Source organism: Phalacrocorax aristotelis, chromosome 2 (assembly GCF_949628215.1).
Source record: "Phalacrocorax aristotelis chromosome 2, bGulAri2.1, whole genome shotgun sequence".
Lineage (NCBI taxonomy): Eukaryota > Metazoa > Chordata > Aves > Suliformes > Phalacrocoracidae > Phalacrocorax > Phalacrocorax aristotelis.
Window position 1 is genome coordinate 89,639,112 of NC_134277.1, and position 15,980 is coordinate 89,655,091.

General features: G+C 39.1%; 1 protein-coding gene across 5 annotated transcripts in view; it reads left to right on the forward strand.

Annotated features, from left to right (window-relative positions):
- The window catches only part of SEMA5A (semaphorin 5A), a 349,647-nt gene that overhangs the window by 328,531 nt on the left and 5,136 nt on the right, over positions 1–15,980 (forward strand). For all 5 annotated transcript variants that reach the window (XM_075084299.1, XM_075084302.1, XM_075084298.1 and 2 more), the window contains 3 exons: positions 6,056–6,226; positions 11,578–11,733; positions 14,828–14,875. In XM_075084299.1, the coding sequence (XP_074940400.1) occupies positions 6,056–6,226; positions 11,578–11,733; positions 14,828–14,875 (375 nt within the window). The remainder of the gene's footprint in view (positions 1–6,055; positions 6,227–11,577; positions 11,734–14,827; positions 14,876–15,980) is intronic.

The following is a 15,980-nucleotide window of genomic DNA, read 5'->3' on the forward strand; positions in this document are numbered from 1 at the left end:
AAACAGTGAAATTTTTTCCACAGCTTGTAGCACAGTAAATGGTCCACTGAAGTGCAGATTGATAGCAGTTACTGGGCAGATTACTTTTCGTCCATAGTATTTGAAGGCTGAATATATAATAGTAGATTGAACAGTGCCAGAAAATTGCCAGAAATAGTACCCAGGCCTGGGAATATGATTTGTCTGTATTGTGCAAGTTTTAGCATGATCCCTCATACAATTTTGCCTTCAACTAGCTAGCACTCTCCCAAATAAACTGCTAGAAATAGTCTGGGAGTCAGTGTAGCGTGAGGCCTGTTCCCAGTACTCAGTTTCCATGAGGCCAAACTGCTCTGAGGGGCAGGGTAGGAGAATTTGCCCCATCGTCTTGCACTAGCAAATTATGCCTTGGCCCTGTGCCTCAGCCCCTTTCTTATGGCTCGGAGATGTGGTGAATAGAGTTGAGCTGGCAAGCACTAAACACCCTCAATAACTGTGAAAGGATCTGTGAATCCTTACTGACATTTCTGTTTTCTTCCAGTGACTAATATGTGGTCAATATGAAAAGAAAGAAATCTATAATCAGACGTATTAGGGATTTGTTATCCTTGGGGACTTGAGAGATATTTACATTATGAAGAGTAATAGATGACAAAGAGAAGCATTGTTCGAGGTGTAAATTCTGCAAATCTACAAAAATTACAGGAATTTACTAAAGGATTTGTTTGCCTGAAAATAATAATAACCAAATGTAAGGAATTCTGTCCTAGTTCACGATATTACCTGTTTCTTCAGTTATTACTGTAGGAAAAGACAACTTTTACTTAATCTTTGTTTTGTTTTGTCTCTTGTTGCTTTCTCTTTTATTCTTTTGCACATAGAGACACCTGAGCAATGTACCTTAAGTGGTTTAAAGCATAGCTACATGATTGCCATTGAGTAGCATGAGCTATGTAGAATTTCTATTCCCTTTTCTTCTCAAAGCATAGTGGTGGATCAGAGGGAAAGGACAGTTACTATCTCTTAAGAGCTGAAATTCTGATACTTCGTGATAATATTTTGGGATCTTACCAGTTTCAAATTTTTATTATAGTAGTTTTAGTTTGGTTTAGTTATGACATTCTGGCTGAGAAAAACTGAATAAATTCATATCACTATAAATGCTAATAACAATAAAAAGTTTCAGATATACAAAACTCCCTGAAAGACTGTTTAAGTTATTTATGCATCCCCTAAAGCCAGTTATTGCTGCTTGTTTTTGCCTTCATTATTGCTTTTTCTTTTCTCTCCTGTATTTTTTTTTCCTTGCAGTCACAGTTGGCCACAAGGACACAGGGATATATTTAAAAGAACAGACAAAATTTATCCTACAGTAACTTCCTAAATCAGGGGGAAAAGATTGCTCCAATCCAATAAAGCCTGTCTCTGAGGCTGCTGAAGCCTGTCTCTCCACATGCATTGATCTCTCTAGCCTGCTTCTGTAGTCAGTGAGAAGAGGGCTGAACTGTCCTTTGGAAGCCACTGTTGCTTTTCTAACTTAAGAGTCTCAGTTACAGATTTAAACACAAGTTGATCCTTAGATTTTCTTGTTGTACTTTCCTTAGAAGCGTTCTGTGTTTCTGCACTGCACGATGTGGACTGTTTCATCCAGCATTGCTTTTATGAATAAAAGGTGACTGTAACATTACAGAAACAAGACTTTACCTTTGCAAACTATGATGTAAAAACTGCTCTTTCCCACACTGAAACATATGCAGCAATATCCCGCAGGATTAGGAAAAAGTAGTAGACTATATGACGTAGAATGGGATGATCCCTAGGTGCCTGGAAGGGAGCAGCTTTCTTCTAGGTCTGTAGGCTACCAAACACCCAGTGTCCCCCCAAATGTAGCTTTTATTCAGCCACTGGGAAGTACACCATCTGCATTTAGGTGGGTAGAAAGGACTGCTGCCCCTCTATTTATACTCCATGCATATAGAAAATACTGGCGCCTCAGCATTTTCATTGTGTTTTGCTACACCTTTAAAAAGATGAACATGAAAATTTATAAACCTAAAGACATACACCAAAAAAACCCCAAATAATATTTTCTGTTGTTGTTTAAATTTGAAATGAGACCAGACAGTATGTGAAAGAGCCTGCGATGCTATCTGTGTTCTCATGAAAGCAGGTGAGGTCACTGTGTCTGCCCATGCCTCCTTCCCCTTCCTTGTAAAACCCGAAGTGCATAGCAGGGTATCCAGTTTACTTAATTGTCTCTTGGAAATCCTCCAGTAGTGTGGATGTTTCATCACGTCCCCAGGAGATCTCATTTATATACACTGGTTCTCTGTAGAACATCCTCTTCCCTATGGTTTTTTTTCCATTGTAGTGAAGAAATCTTTATTAACCACAACAAGATCCAGTAGGCAAAAAGTTGTTTGTTTTACTATAAAGGAAAGAACATTGTTTGAGAGCACCCTGCTAGCTGAAGGGTGCCTTCTTCCAAAAGGGACCAACCTCAGTAATTGTCAGAAAGCATAAGGACTCTTTGTATCTTTATTGTGGAACTGCTTTAAGGACTTTCTTTTGTCCAACAGCTCTACAAAACTGTTACGTAAAGGAACTGTAGTGACTGGAACTTTCCTTGCAGCTGTGTGTTTTTCCTCCTATAAGAAGCAGAAATAACATTAAGGACTCCATGACAAAAGGAAAAAAAGAAAAAAAAACTAGATGGTGCTGTGTTGCTAAGCAACTTTAAAGAAAGATGAAAGAAACCACAGAGCTCTGTTTAGGTCTTATAGAAACTCAAGCAGTAAATACCCACTCCTTTGATCTTATTTAACCATGATGATGCTTTTTCATCCTTTGTTGCTGAGAAGGAAAAGTCCTGGGGACAAATAAAAGAGGTAGTTATGATAGTACTTGAAAGGCTTAGCGATTTAGGATGGCAGCCTGTCAGTAAACAGTCACTAAGGAGAACAGTTATAATTATACTGTCCACCTCAGCCATGATCAATTCTAACACTGTCTGTTGTATTATGACTGTCCTTTCCCATCTTCCCCAGACCCACTTCTCCCTTTACATCTGAAAGCTTATAGTATAGCCGTCGCTGCAGTTGTGGAACATGGTGACATTCCTAGATGCCACATCGGTCTCTGTGTTCTGAGCCACCTATAGATAGATGACAGATGGCAGTTTCAGACGCATGCACATTTGTAATCCTCACTCTGGTCTGTTGAAAAGTGAGTAGAAAGTGTTGGGGGTCACTGTCTCCATTACAGTGAACACTCCACAGGTAATGTTTGCAGGCAATTTATCTTCTGTCTAGGCAATCTCAGGCTGTCATTCAGTTTTGTGGATGTCTATCCACTGCAGCAGAAATGCCTCTGATTATTCATTTGAGCTAGTCAAGGATCATTTTAAATAAAAAAAAATAAAGGGAAAAAAAAGAGGAGTCTCTGGAAAGGTAAAGCCTTAATATTGCATGAAATGAATAGCTTTGGTAACAGCTTCTGCTTTTATTTGACATAATTAAAAAAAAAAAAAGAAAGAGGCAAGTTCTGAATAAAAGATACCGTGTCTTGAAGTTGTTATAAAATTGCACAGTATATTTCACCTGCACTGAAGACAAATAACCTGTGGGTTTCTTAGATATGAACTTGCATAATACTACATTAACAGAGTTATCTCAGGCAAAAAGACATATTTGTTTTCTAGTGACTATATGAATAAGAGGACAAGTCAAGCACTCTACGAAGATGCAGTATTTATTTATAATAGGTGATAAAAAACTCTCATGCCTCTGTGTAGTTAGATGATTTCGCTGATAAATATGTCCTGGAAAAAAAAGTAGCAATCCTTGAATTCCTTAATAATGGAAATAATTTATTTAAATTATGTACTTGGAATATAGTACCAGATTCCACAAATCCTGTCTGTCCAGTCAAGCTATTTCGAGGCCAGATATATTACTTGCAAAAGTTCTTACAACTATTGTTCTTGGCAAGGAAGTGCCAACACCATGCTTTCTTGATTTATAGGATAATGTTGCAAACGCTGCAGAGACTAAAATGTTATATATCCAACAACTTCACTTACAGGATTAGTTAATAGCCTTAGGTGCGCACTAGTGAATTACCTGTCTGATTAGCAGATGAGAACCTGAGGGTATGTTGTATCTGAAATTACATTAAAAAATGCACATATAGGTTTTAATATCAAAATAACCACATTCTCCTAGCTCACTTTCTCACTGTTGCAGCCTTTGCATAGAAATCATTCTACTCAACTCACTGGGTGCATTTGTGGTATACGATGCTACCAAAACAAAATGACTATTTTTCTAATGTTCTACATCTCCAGCTAAGAGAGAATTTAGATGCAAATACTGCACTGATATTTTCATGTTAAGTTAATTTTTTTTCAGATTTGGAACCTCCTTTTTTATTTTTTAAGAGATAATTATGCAATAGCATTTCAATAAAACAGTGGAAACTGGTTTACTTCTTGAAAGGCTGTCTGATTAATTGAACAGAACAGATCAAAAGGAGTCATTGTGAAATGCTGGATGACTGTTTTGGAGACTTCAGTGACAATCGATCGTTTCAACAAACCATGAAGTAGTGTCTCACAAGGAATGTCTTAAATGAGCACACTGTAAAAATTGTGTACAGAAAATGTGTACTTACGTAGTATTTTTAAAAGTAGGCAACAACAAGTTTCTGTCTTGTCTGGTAAAATGTTCACTGCTGCTGTGAGTGATGGGAGAAAAAAAGGCGAATCTTCTACTCAGTTTAGGGCCCTGTCATAAAACAAAGCTTTACTGGCACATTGCCTTTTTTTTACTTAGGGTCTCACCTATTAGTGTCAGTTGAATTACAAATACTCTACTTTCTTTTAATCAGTTGCAGACATGGTAAATCATTTCCTTACTTAAGTATTAAGAAAGCAAGTGGTAACACTTTAAATAGAGTTTGAAAAGAAATTAATTTTTTGTAGGATATGAAAATTTTGAAAGGTTAAGGGTTTTTTTGCCTTTTTTTCCCCCAAAAAACAAGTGAAAGAGGAATGATCAAAATACTGAGATTCTTTGCAGAGGGAATGCTGTCCCTGGGAGAAGTACATCTGACTTTGCCATGTGGCTGCAGATAGGAAGCCTTCGGCAGATGGGCTGCAATATGGCCATGAATGCCAGAAATACATCCTGGAGCAGTAGCTCTTAAGAACAGAGGCTGCAAAGGAGCCAGTCCAGTGCAGGCAATGAGGTGGCCTTTCATTAGAAGACTAGAAGTCTAGTGGCCATGTGTCCAAAGCCATCTGACAAACACAGGTCCTGTGAAACACAGCCTACGTTTCAGATGAACCTTGTGAAAACTCAGACTGGAGAACAGTTTGCCACACTTGAATCAGTAAATACTATAATGGGGGACAAAAAATTATTCTTCAACAACCTGTGTTTGAAACTTAAGTGGCAACTCCTTGGTGTCTTTCATCTGTTGCTTTTTTGAACTACTGCCGTTGTTCTGTTGCTGGCATCTATGCTAGAGCTGCACTGAGATTGTAGCATTATATTGGCCCATCAAACCCTGCAACTGTGTTAGATCAATTGAAATGCGTTGTAGGGTTGAAGGGTTAAGGCAATCTCACCTGAGTTGCAAAACAAAATCTGGATTCCTCAGCCTCTGTTGATATTATTGAGCTAAGGTTTATTTTATGCATAAAAATTTACTTTGAGCTTATAATACTTCTGCTAAACAAGCTTTGGTATTTTATTACCCCACAAGTGAGAAGAAAAAAGGAAAATAAAAAGAAAAGACTTTTTTGGCCTTAAAGTTGTTATGGTACCCACTGAAAGTGTCTTATATGGATGAGTAACTTTGTTAGACTTCCCATTTTACAGGGAGCTTTTAAAATATGTGCATTAAATTGCATTGTGTTAAGATTAAATTTGTGGGCCTATGTTCAGTGGCACCTAAAATTGTCTAATAATTTCAGTAGGCCATGAATTAAGTCCACAGAATATGAGAAAGAAGAGTTGGATTATGTCATGTTGCACGTTAATTTGGAATAACATGATATTTTGTGTCTTTTCAGTGGATGGAGGCTGGTCGTGTTGGTCATCTTGGTCAAAGTGCTCGGCAACTTGTGGAGGAGGGCATTACATGAGAACCCGCTCCTGCACAAACCCAGCACCAGCATATGGAGGAGATATCTGCCTTGGACTGCACACTGAAGAAGCACTCTGCAACACACAGTCCTGTCCAGGTATGACAAATCAGCCGATGTAGCTTTGTTTTTTGTGTGCCACAGAACAAGGCATTCAGAGTTAGGCAACATAATGCTCCTTGATCTATTATTTAGGAGCAAATAATTTCTCTCCCTTATTAAGTACACAATCAGCTCTTACATGCTACAATCACAGTAAATAAAGTAATAGCAGGATACAGCCTACAGGACACTACCTCCTCCCTCCCTCTTTAAAAATTAAAATTTAAGTTACCAGGTTCCGGGTCTGGATAAACTAAAATTGTATATTTGAAGTGGATCACGCAAACAGCCTGGGAGACTTTCAATAACAATATCACAAAGAAGTGCATTTGTTATAACGCTAAACATTCAGAGCAAGCAAATTGCTGAGGTTAATATTCAACAACTTGTTATCACAAGGTCCTTCAATTAGATAATATTTGCCCTGTTTTCATATAAAACACAGAGCAAACCTTAATGCTCGTTGTAAAATACCTTCTTCAACTTCAGAATTTAAGAAGCAGAGACTTCATCTTTTTAAATGACTGTGGAGTACTTAGTAAAAGTGTCTCAGCACTCCTGTTAGTTATGGAGTTATGTTATTATGGATCATGAGTTTTTCTGTAACTTTGACTCTGCCTTTTGATCATATTAAAGGAAACTAATTTTTTTCATTAAATTTAAGTGAGGAGTAGAGAGTAAAAACACACAAAACCAGATAAAATCATTAGCGAAGGGCCAGTGGGAAAATTTGTTTTCATTTATTGCTGATTAATGGATTACAGGCAACAGCAAAAGGAAGTAAGCAGCTCTGATGCCACATTGTATTACTTGCTTTACTGAGAGCTCCTAGAATTCATAGCAAACATTTTCTGCTCATATGATGAGGCTGTGCATGTGAAGGCACAAGCCCCATGAGTTCGAATTTATGGCTCCTATTACCTCTGCTGAACTACAATTTAAGTTAATTTCCTTTTCTAGGCACTGCATGTCTTGCAGCAGAATAAAAGTACCTCCTTCGTCAAAATTAAAGCAGATGCAAGACTCTGTATTGTGTTTAAAAATAACCCCAAAGACAGCAATCAGTTGATGATTTGATTTTTCAAGACAAACAGTGTATATTTGTATGTAGGCGTTACATAGCTACCTTGGGATCCTTAAGGCATCTTTAAAAGGTCAGAACTGGCACGTTCATTGTACTAGTATTGTAGCTATTTCGTTTGTTGCACATTTATTTTCTACTAACATTTTTCTAGAAGTGACAGTTTGCAAACATTTATAAATAATCTCTTCATCTTATTTTGGCCTGCTTGTTACCCAAGTTTTTGAGTAGATGGGGTGTGGAGAAGGAAGAGGTTGCCTTCATTTTGGTTCCAGAAAGTGAAAACTGTTCTAATGCAATAAAATTTCAGAGGGTGAAGTGCATTTCTCTCGTTCTGTGATGTTTTACTAGTATTTCAATCTCACTTAAAATTTGCCATAGGTTTTTGAAACAGCACATCATCAACTAGCTGGTAGAATGGCCCTTGTCTCATGTTTGTGATGTAGATTTCAAAACTTTTTTTTTACTGCTCTAATTGCACATTGGTATGGGACAAAAATAAATGCAGCACTACACATGTCAAGTTTGGACAGACTCCTGCACCCCTGCAGAGCCATTTTCTTGTGGTGAAGACCATGTGCCTAGTGGTTCCTCCTCGTGCAGATCTGGAAGTACCGTTGGTGACGTTCGCTGCTTGAGTGACATGTCTAATACAGGAAGGGAACAGTAGTGACACTTGGAATCTAAGAACAACCAACCAACACAGTAATGCATATGCAAAAATGGAAATTATTTGTAACATTTATTAAATTGTGAAAAGAATAAAGATTTCTCGGCATTTGAAATAGTACTCTTTTTTGGGCCAAACAAAACCAGCAGAAAACTAAAATTTCTGGAATCCTGATACTAAGGATTTTTTGAGGATATGGAGGGTTAATGGCAAAAACAACTGAAAGTATGAAAGTATGCACTTAAAGTAAGAGACTTGTGCCTGCAAAATACATCAGTTTTTCTCATCTTTCATTTTAAAAGCTGTATCATGGTGTTTGCAGTTTTTCTTTTAATTTATCCAAATGCAATCACAGTAATATGAATGGAAGCGCTGCACTATTGATCAGTAGTGGTTTATAGGCTGCTTATCAGTAAGTGTAATTGGTTGCAATGGTGTCTCTAATGAACTGAATAAAGCAGTATTTTATACTTAGAGTATTTACTGCTTCTGTAAGAGGGGAAAATATATTCTATCCTTGAATCGCTAACTCACACATGCAAATAATGGATAAAGCAGTTGAGCATTTAGAAATGATGTGTAGTTCTGCGTGAAAGAAACTTATTATTTTACGGACTGGTGGCCTGATCTTTCTGAAGTGCCTTCTTCACCAAGGGATCTTTCAGGAACTGCTTGGACTTAACCTGGCTTCAAAGGCCAGCCAAGACTCTGTAGGAAAAAAACATGACATGTGAGTAAGCCTTGCCATGTTAGAGGTGAAAAGCAGTTCCAAATTAAACACCTCTCCAGTCCACCCTCTCCTTTCCATCCTCGTGGCTTTTTCAAAGAACTGAGGAGCAAGCCGAGAGGAGCCTGTCTGAGGTGCAGGAGAGCCTCAGATACTTTGAAAATGAAGAAATCAAAGGGATGAGTCCGTAGAAGTGCATGCAAAAGCTATGGGTTAAGCATCTCTGTGATGACAGAGGTAGTGGCTCCACAAAGGGCAGGTCTGCCAATTTGAAATGTTACATCTGTCAGTCTTGGGTGCCTTACTTCTGTGTGACTCTCTGAGCTCCCAACAGTGGCACTACTCAAAACACAGGTTTGGTACCAGGATCCACCATTACAGGGATGTCTATCCTTCTCACACTTGCACTGATGTTCCCTCTCTCCTCTTCTGTGATTCTTTGTGCCAGATGGAGCTAGCTGACCATCATGGCACCAGAACCACTAACTACCTGTGCTGAAGTGCCTGGCCTGCACCATGGGACTCCAGGGTGGGAGGGAGATGCCCTGTGTTGGATATGTGGGAAAGTCTCAGTGCACATAGTGTATTTTATAGGACCCCTTGCTCAAAACACCTTGACAGAAGACTCATGCCTAAACAGCAGGCTGGAACAGTAGCCTGGCCCAGGCACTAGTATGTTAGCTAGCATGATCGACACATACTTTGAGATTCCTGTTTTACCATGAGCTGTAGCTCCTTCAGCAAGGAACCTGGTGGGCCAAAAGCACATTGGACAAGATGAGGCTGCAGAGTGCATCAGCCAACAAGCTGTATTTAGGATACTCACGAACATTTTGGGAGCTGCTGCATATATCCCAATTATACCAGGATAGGACAAGAGTATTTGGCTCTGGCTTAAGCATGCTCTCTGCCACCGTCAAGAACTGGGCCAAGATTCACAATGAGCAGCATTCATTTAAGCTTGAATGAGCAGGGCTTTGTTATTACTAAATATTTAAGGTAAGGATCCTTATACTCGGTTTACTTAGGTGACAATAGCAGCTCCTGGCTGTGCCATGCTATAGAAGCAGGAAGACGACTGCATCGTTTGCTTGACTCCCACCTCAGCTCTCCTACCGCCCTGAATTAGGATCCAACTTTGTTAGGTCATCTGCCTCCATGCTCCTATTACCCACTCTGCAAATGAGGCCCTCCCAGGACCTGTCCTACGAAACAGAAGAGCCAAAGGACAGAGCTGAGTATTCTTGCTCCTCATGAATTCTACTGTTTGACATCTGCTGCTTGTGTCAAGATATTTGCCCTGTTGCTCAAAGGAGGCACCATCCAGACAGTTGCTAATTGTTCATAAATATCAATATCCAGGTTCTTACCTGAGCTGCTGAGTAAATCCATTTTATGAACAACTCCACAAGTGATGACATACATCTGAACAACAAACTGCTACGGCTGATTGCTCCTGTCTCTAACCAGCACTCTCCTGCTGTCTTGAAATGGCCCCACAACCGCTGCTTGAGATTTTCTCTACTAAAGTTATGTCCATCTCCTCCACCCATTTCTTTTTACCATGCTATTGGTTAAGAAGTTGAATGTCCAACACGGTCATGGAAAGTATCTATTGCGTGACATTTTTCAAAACTGCAATCTCAAATATTCCTTCTGGAGTCTGTTAAATTTTGGATGACTGAGAGTTTTAACCTTTTCCTTTATGGGCAAGAGGAAAGTAATGAGTAAATGCGAACCTTGTATCCCGGATTCATGCAATGTATTGAAAGGGGCCCAAAACAGTGCAAAACTTCCTGACTTTCCACCTGATTCACAAGAAGTGTACAAAACCTTCAGGATTCCCCAAATTATTCACAAATTTTAATGTTCTTCAATCTAACTTGGAAGCAAATTATGTTAATATATACTTTTTTATTTAAAGCAAAATGAAATTTGCAAATTTTCTTCATAGTGACATAAAATCAGTTAAAATTTTGAAGTAGAAACAAATTTGGTTTGGCATACTAGGACTATTTAATGCATATCAAAACCATAAAACATATCTCGGTGAGAAAGCCAACAGAAGAAGGAAAAAATGTTTAACTGAGCTCTGTCTTCCACTATACATGTCAAACTCAGAAGACTCCTATGAAGGCAAGACTTGTGCTTGAATTGTAAGAAAGCTGAGCTCAGTAAACTCACAGCACCTTATGGGAACGAGATCATTTAAATTCATTTGAGGGAAGTATTCTGAGATCACACAGGCATGAAATAAAAATGTCTTAATCAAAACTACATAGGTAGAGGAAGAAATATAGAGAAACAATAGAAGCTGATAATGAACCAAATGGGGAAGAGGTGAGAATATGCGATGAGATCTCTTCTATCTACAGCAAAGAATTGGACCTGAAATAACAAAAGCATAAAAAAAAAGAGTATCTACAAGATACTACTATTTTTGTGGTTAAATAAAGTTCCTGTTTCAGACCTGGAATACATATTTTTATAGCTCTCATTGCTACTTGTCAGGTACATTAAAAAAACCAGTGTCATTGTCCACCCTAACAACCTAGACTGGAATTAACTCCACAGCAATCACTCTTTCAGTCACCACTGCAGAATCCCTCTAGCTTCTCACTTCCACACACAAAGGCCATGGCAGAAGCCAAAGCCGTAATACGTCTTTGAGAAATTTACCATCACACTACATTTCAGAGACTTTTGCCAAAACTGAAGTGCCTTTGTTTTATCATACTGAAAGAGCTGTCATAGCTGGGGAGGAGGTCTTCTGTCATAATTCAGAAATACAGGCTATTTCTCCCTCACTCGGTGTACTTGAAGCATTTAATTGCAGCGTCTGTGTGTCTGTTCCTCTCTGCCTGTTGCAGACAGCTGGTCCGAGTGGTCCGAGTGGTCCGACTGTGACTCGTCTGGCTTCCAGTTCCGCGTTCGTCAGTGCATCATTTTGTTTCCCGTGGGCAGCCAGTGCACAGGCAACACCACAGAGAGCCGAGCCTGTGCTTTGGACTCCAACTTTATACCAGGTGAGACCAGCCTGCTCCTTGAAGGATTAGTGAAATCTCCCAACGCTTCCAGAGCAAGGCGTAGTACTGTCCCAGATTGCACCGTGCAAAGCCGAGAGCTGGAACAGAACTTGCCTTTTGTCAGCCAAAGTGTGTTGGTCTACTGCGTAGAGCTGATGTTGCTAGATCTGGTGTCTTCGTGAAAATCTGCCTCATGGCACCAAGTGCTGTGGAGCTGCCCGTGCTGTCACTGCCTGGGACTTTGCTTAGTCACTGTCACAGCATTCTGCAGGTCCTTCCCGTCGTACTTGGTAGCAGGGCACGGGGATGGCTATAGACAGCTAGGAGAAATAGTTTGCTTTTTACTTTAATGTGTGTATTTTTGAGACTTTGGGGATATTAGAGAAACATTTCTCTAGATTTTGTAGTCTGCATATACAAAAGTGGGTGCTGTGGTAGGTAATCTGGAAATCATTTCACAGAGTCCCTTAAATTAATAACTGCTTAGAAAGATAAATACTATTAACTGTGCCTCAGGTCCATATCTCCCCCATGACCGCGAAGTACCTGGTGGATAGTTACGTCATGTATTATTCTATAGCATTTGTCAAAACTCATGACTGTAGTCTTTTTTTTTTTTTTTTTTTAAATCACAGCAGACATTTAAATCCACACAACAGTATGGGTGGCCACATTGCATTGCTGTTAACAGTCATCTTTCTGCCTGTTTACATTAAAAAAAAGCTAGCAGTCTATTCACAGAGAAATTTACATTTTAATGTATCATTTGAAATGTAATTATGTTTACTCACTGCAGCAAATTTTTTTTTCTGTGACTATGCAGTACAATATAGTACAATATAACAAAGAAATCAACAATTTAAACACTGTTTTTATGGATGGTGCATAATGCTTTAACTCCCAAATACTATTTTTTCTTCCAAAACTAATGTGAAAAATGTCAGTGTGAAAGCAAAAACTCCCACATTCTGTTTTCCCCCTTTTCTCAGGCTTTTGAAGCAGCTCCATTAATATTCACATTCTGCAAATCCCATGCTTAATCCAATATATGCTCTACATCTTGTTTTGGAAAATAGGCATTTTCAGGATCCGAAATGAGCCACCTCTTCTCTCGCCCTTCTGATTTGTTTGCCACTCCTCCTCAAATTACCCATATCACAGCAGATAAGGTCATGCCCATTACACTCACGTTAGGCAAAGTAGCTTGCTTTCGTGGGATTGCTCAGCTTGCTTTCACTCCTCCACGTCCTCTGACTCAGAGTTCTCTCCCTCCCTCCCTGCCTCCCTCCTTCTCTTTCTTTTTCTAATTCACCTCCCTCCTTTCCTCAGCTAGTGTGCTGGCATGTCCACCCTCATGTTGTCTCCTCCTCCTCCTGCTTACCTTAGATCTGCTCCTCTGCAGAACTTAGTATCTAGAGTCATTCTCGCAGAGTGAAAAAATGACTCCTCCTTGTCATTGCTGCTGCTGTGTTTCCAGACTTAGTCCTTACCAACATTACCTTGCAGAGCTTTATGGTTTTCTGGTACATTTTTTTCTGCTTTTTGTTTGGATTGTGAATTAATGGTCTCAACCAGACACAGTATGCTCTCAGCCTTTAACTCCCTGTGAAAGGGCTGTTCTGTCAGGTCTGATACTTTCTTATTTTGAAAATAGTTATGATTTAGCATGTGAAGAAAAGGAAAAAATTGTGATCCCTTTAGCAGTAGCTGCATGTGGATCATCTTTTGGTAGAGGAGAGCCTACTCTGCTATTCCTCATACAGAAGTTATTGCGTACTTGTGGCCATTATTGCTGCCGTTCTCTGGTCTGTTTTTAGTTCTAGTAGAGACATACTTAGATGGGAAAACCACAGCTGCAGGTAATGTTCGTGGTGTGGACAACACATGGATTGTAAAGTGCCATAATGCTGATATCCTGCCCTATTCACTATTGATTTCTTGGTGGTACCTAGCATTTGTTTTGCCTCTTTGATTGATTCTGAGCACTAAGCTGATATTTTCATGGAACAATTTGCCATAAACCCCCAGTCTCACTCATGAGTAGTAATGGTCAGCTCACAGCCCACCATTTTAGAGATGAACCTAGGATTGATTTCCACTGTATGTATCGCTTTACACTGATTTACATTCTGTTTCATTTGTTATTTTATTGACTAGCGTTGTAGGGCCTTTCTGCAGCTCTTTGCAGCATGCCCTTGTCCGTGCTGCCTTAACTTGGTATCATCAGCAAACGCCAAACCCACATTTGCCTCCTACTTTTCTCGCCCTGCTGAAAAGCCTAGGCCCCTGCAGAAATGGTACCTTCCTCCGTTGTAAGAACTAGGCATATAGTATTACCCTGTTTTCTGTCTTCTCCCTCATCTGTTGCTTGGAAAGCCTTTGCCAAGGAACTTAAAAGGTTTTCTTTGAAATCCAGGTAGACTGTGTCAGCTACCCCACCCTTATCTACATGACCATTGACCCTTTCAGAGAGGTTCAAGAAATTTGTAAGGCAGCAGTTCCCTTCACAGAAGCCGTGGTCCTGAAGTAAAGAGTGGGAAAACTTGGTTGCCAACAGGTTTTATTCGATACATATTCAGAATGTTTCCAAAGTCAAAATGGTAAGGATAAAGGCTGGAATTATATTGGATTAGTTTACAATTGAGACCCATGAACTTGGCTGTCATCTTTTTGAAGATTTGTAAATTCTCTCTTTTTACATTAGTGCTAGACGTAACTTCTAGAAGTAATGAGTCCATTTGAACACAAGGTAATTAAACTCTCATTAATTTTACTATTCAGAAAATCAACACTTTGTCAACACGCTTAAACTCCACAAAGAAAGTTTTCCTGTGCACTTCATATTTTCAATTCCAGAGATGTTTTGAGGCAAGAATTAAAAATATGTTGCATCTTTTGCTTGGGAGACTAAGGAACCTGAAGATGTCATGGTACCTTTCTTGTTAATACTAGCAGATAGTCAAAATCTTTTTTTACTTTGGATTTGGAGTGAATGTAGTAGAACACATTTTTCAATCCTTACTATGTTAATCAAACTGGTAGATCTCTGTTATATTTTTTCTCCTTGGCATAAGTGGTTTATTTATTTTTCTAGAAATATCAGTGGCACGATCCAGCAGCATAGAAGAAAAACGATGTGGCGGTAAGCTTTTCAACTCTATCTGTGTATTAAATGCTGGAATATTGATTCCCCATTTTTTCCTTTTGTTTCACCTTTTGCAATCTCTTAGAGTTTTATTCTACCATCTAAATGCTGCATGCTCATTATTTACCCTTGTGCAGAAAAAGAGCTGTAGTTACTGTAAGATTTCTTATTAAATGTCCATCTGCCAATGCTGACCTTTGAGACAAGAACATGTATTACTGGATGTTTGTATTTTCTACTTTTTCAGTATGGCAGTCACCCTTGTCTCAAAAAGAAATTCCTATTATAAGTTACTTATCAGTAGGACAAAATTTGTAAATTTGCTCCACCTTTTTCAGGATAATAATTTCACAGACCTTTTTGGGACTCCAAATGAATAGCAGAAAGCCAGCCTGCTAACCTATTTAATAGGTCAGACTGTATCTGGAACTCATTTTCAACTTCGCTGCCAAAGACAAAACTAAAAAGTAAAAAAAATCTTTTCCATTCCAGAGAGTCCTGATGCTAGCAAAATAAATCTTGAAAGAGAAAACTGTTGAAAAAGCCCAAACAATAAGAAGAAGAAAAAGGAGAAATTACCATTTTTTTGTGCTGAGCTATCATGCTTAGTCTGTGTCGTCATGGTAATAGCTCTGGCCGGTTCTAGTATTCTTCCATGCACAGATAAGCTGCCTTTTTAACCTAATAAGGGACAATGAAAACACAGGGGTTATGCAAGGGTGCTAGTGTGCATGGTAACCTGTTATGGGAGCCAGGATAATGCGCTTTGATTTTTCTTCTAATTAGCAGCGGTGCACTGAAAACATTTTGCCAAGTTCTGCAACAGTGGGAAACTCTTATAGAAGTGTAGAAGGATATTTCAATGAGAATTTATATACTGGGTAGTCAACCTAGTCACCTAAATATTCGTTTGTGTTTCTGAACACCCAGTAGGCGTGTAAGGGTTGTACCTTAGGCATTTGCCAAAAATGGGACCCATGTGCTGGCCCATTTTTCTGTATCGCAGTGAAAAAATTCTAATAGATGTTTTTCAGACTAGTGCCAGTCTTTCAGTTTAAAATCTTTCATTTGTGCATGTAAGCAACCACAAACAGATTTTCAG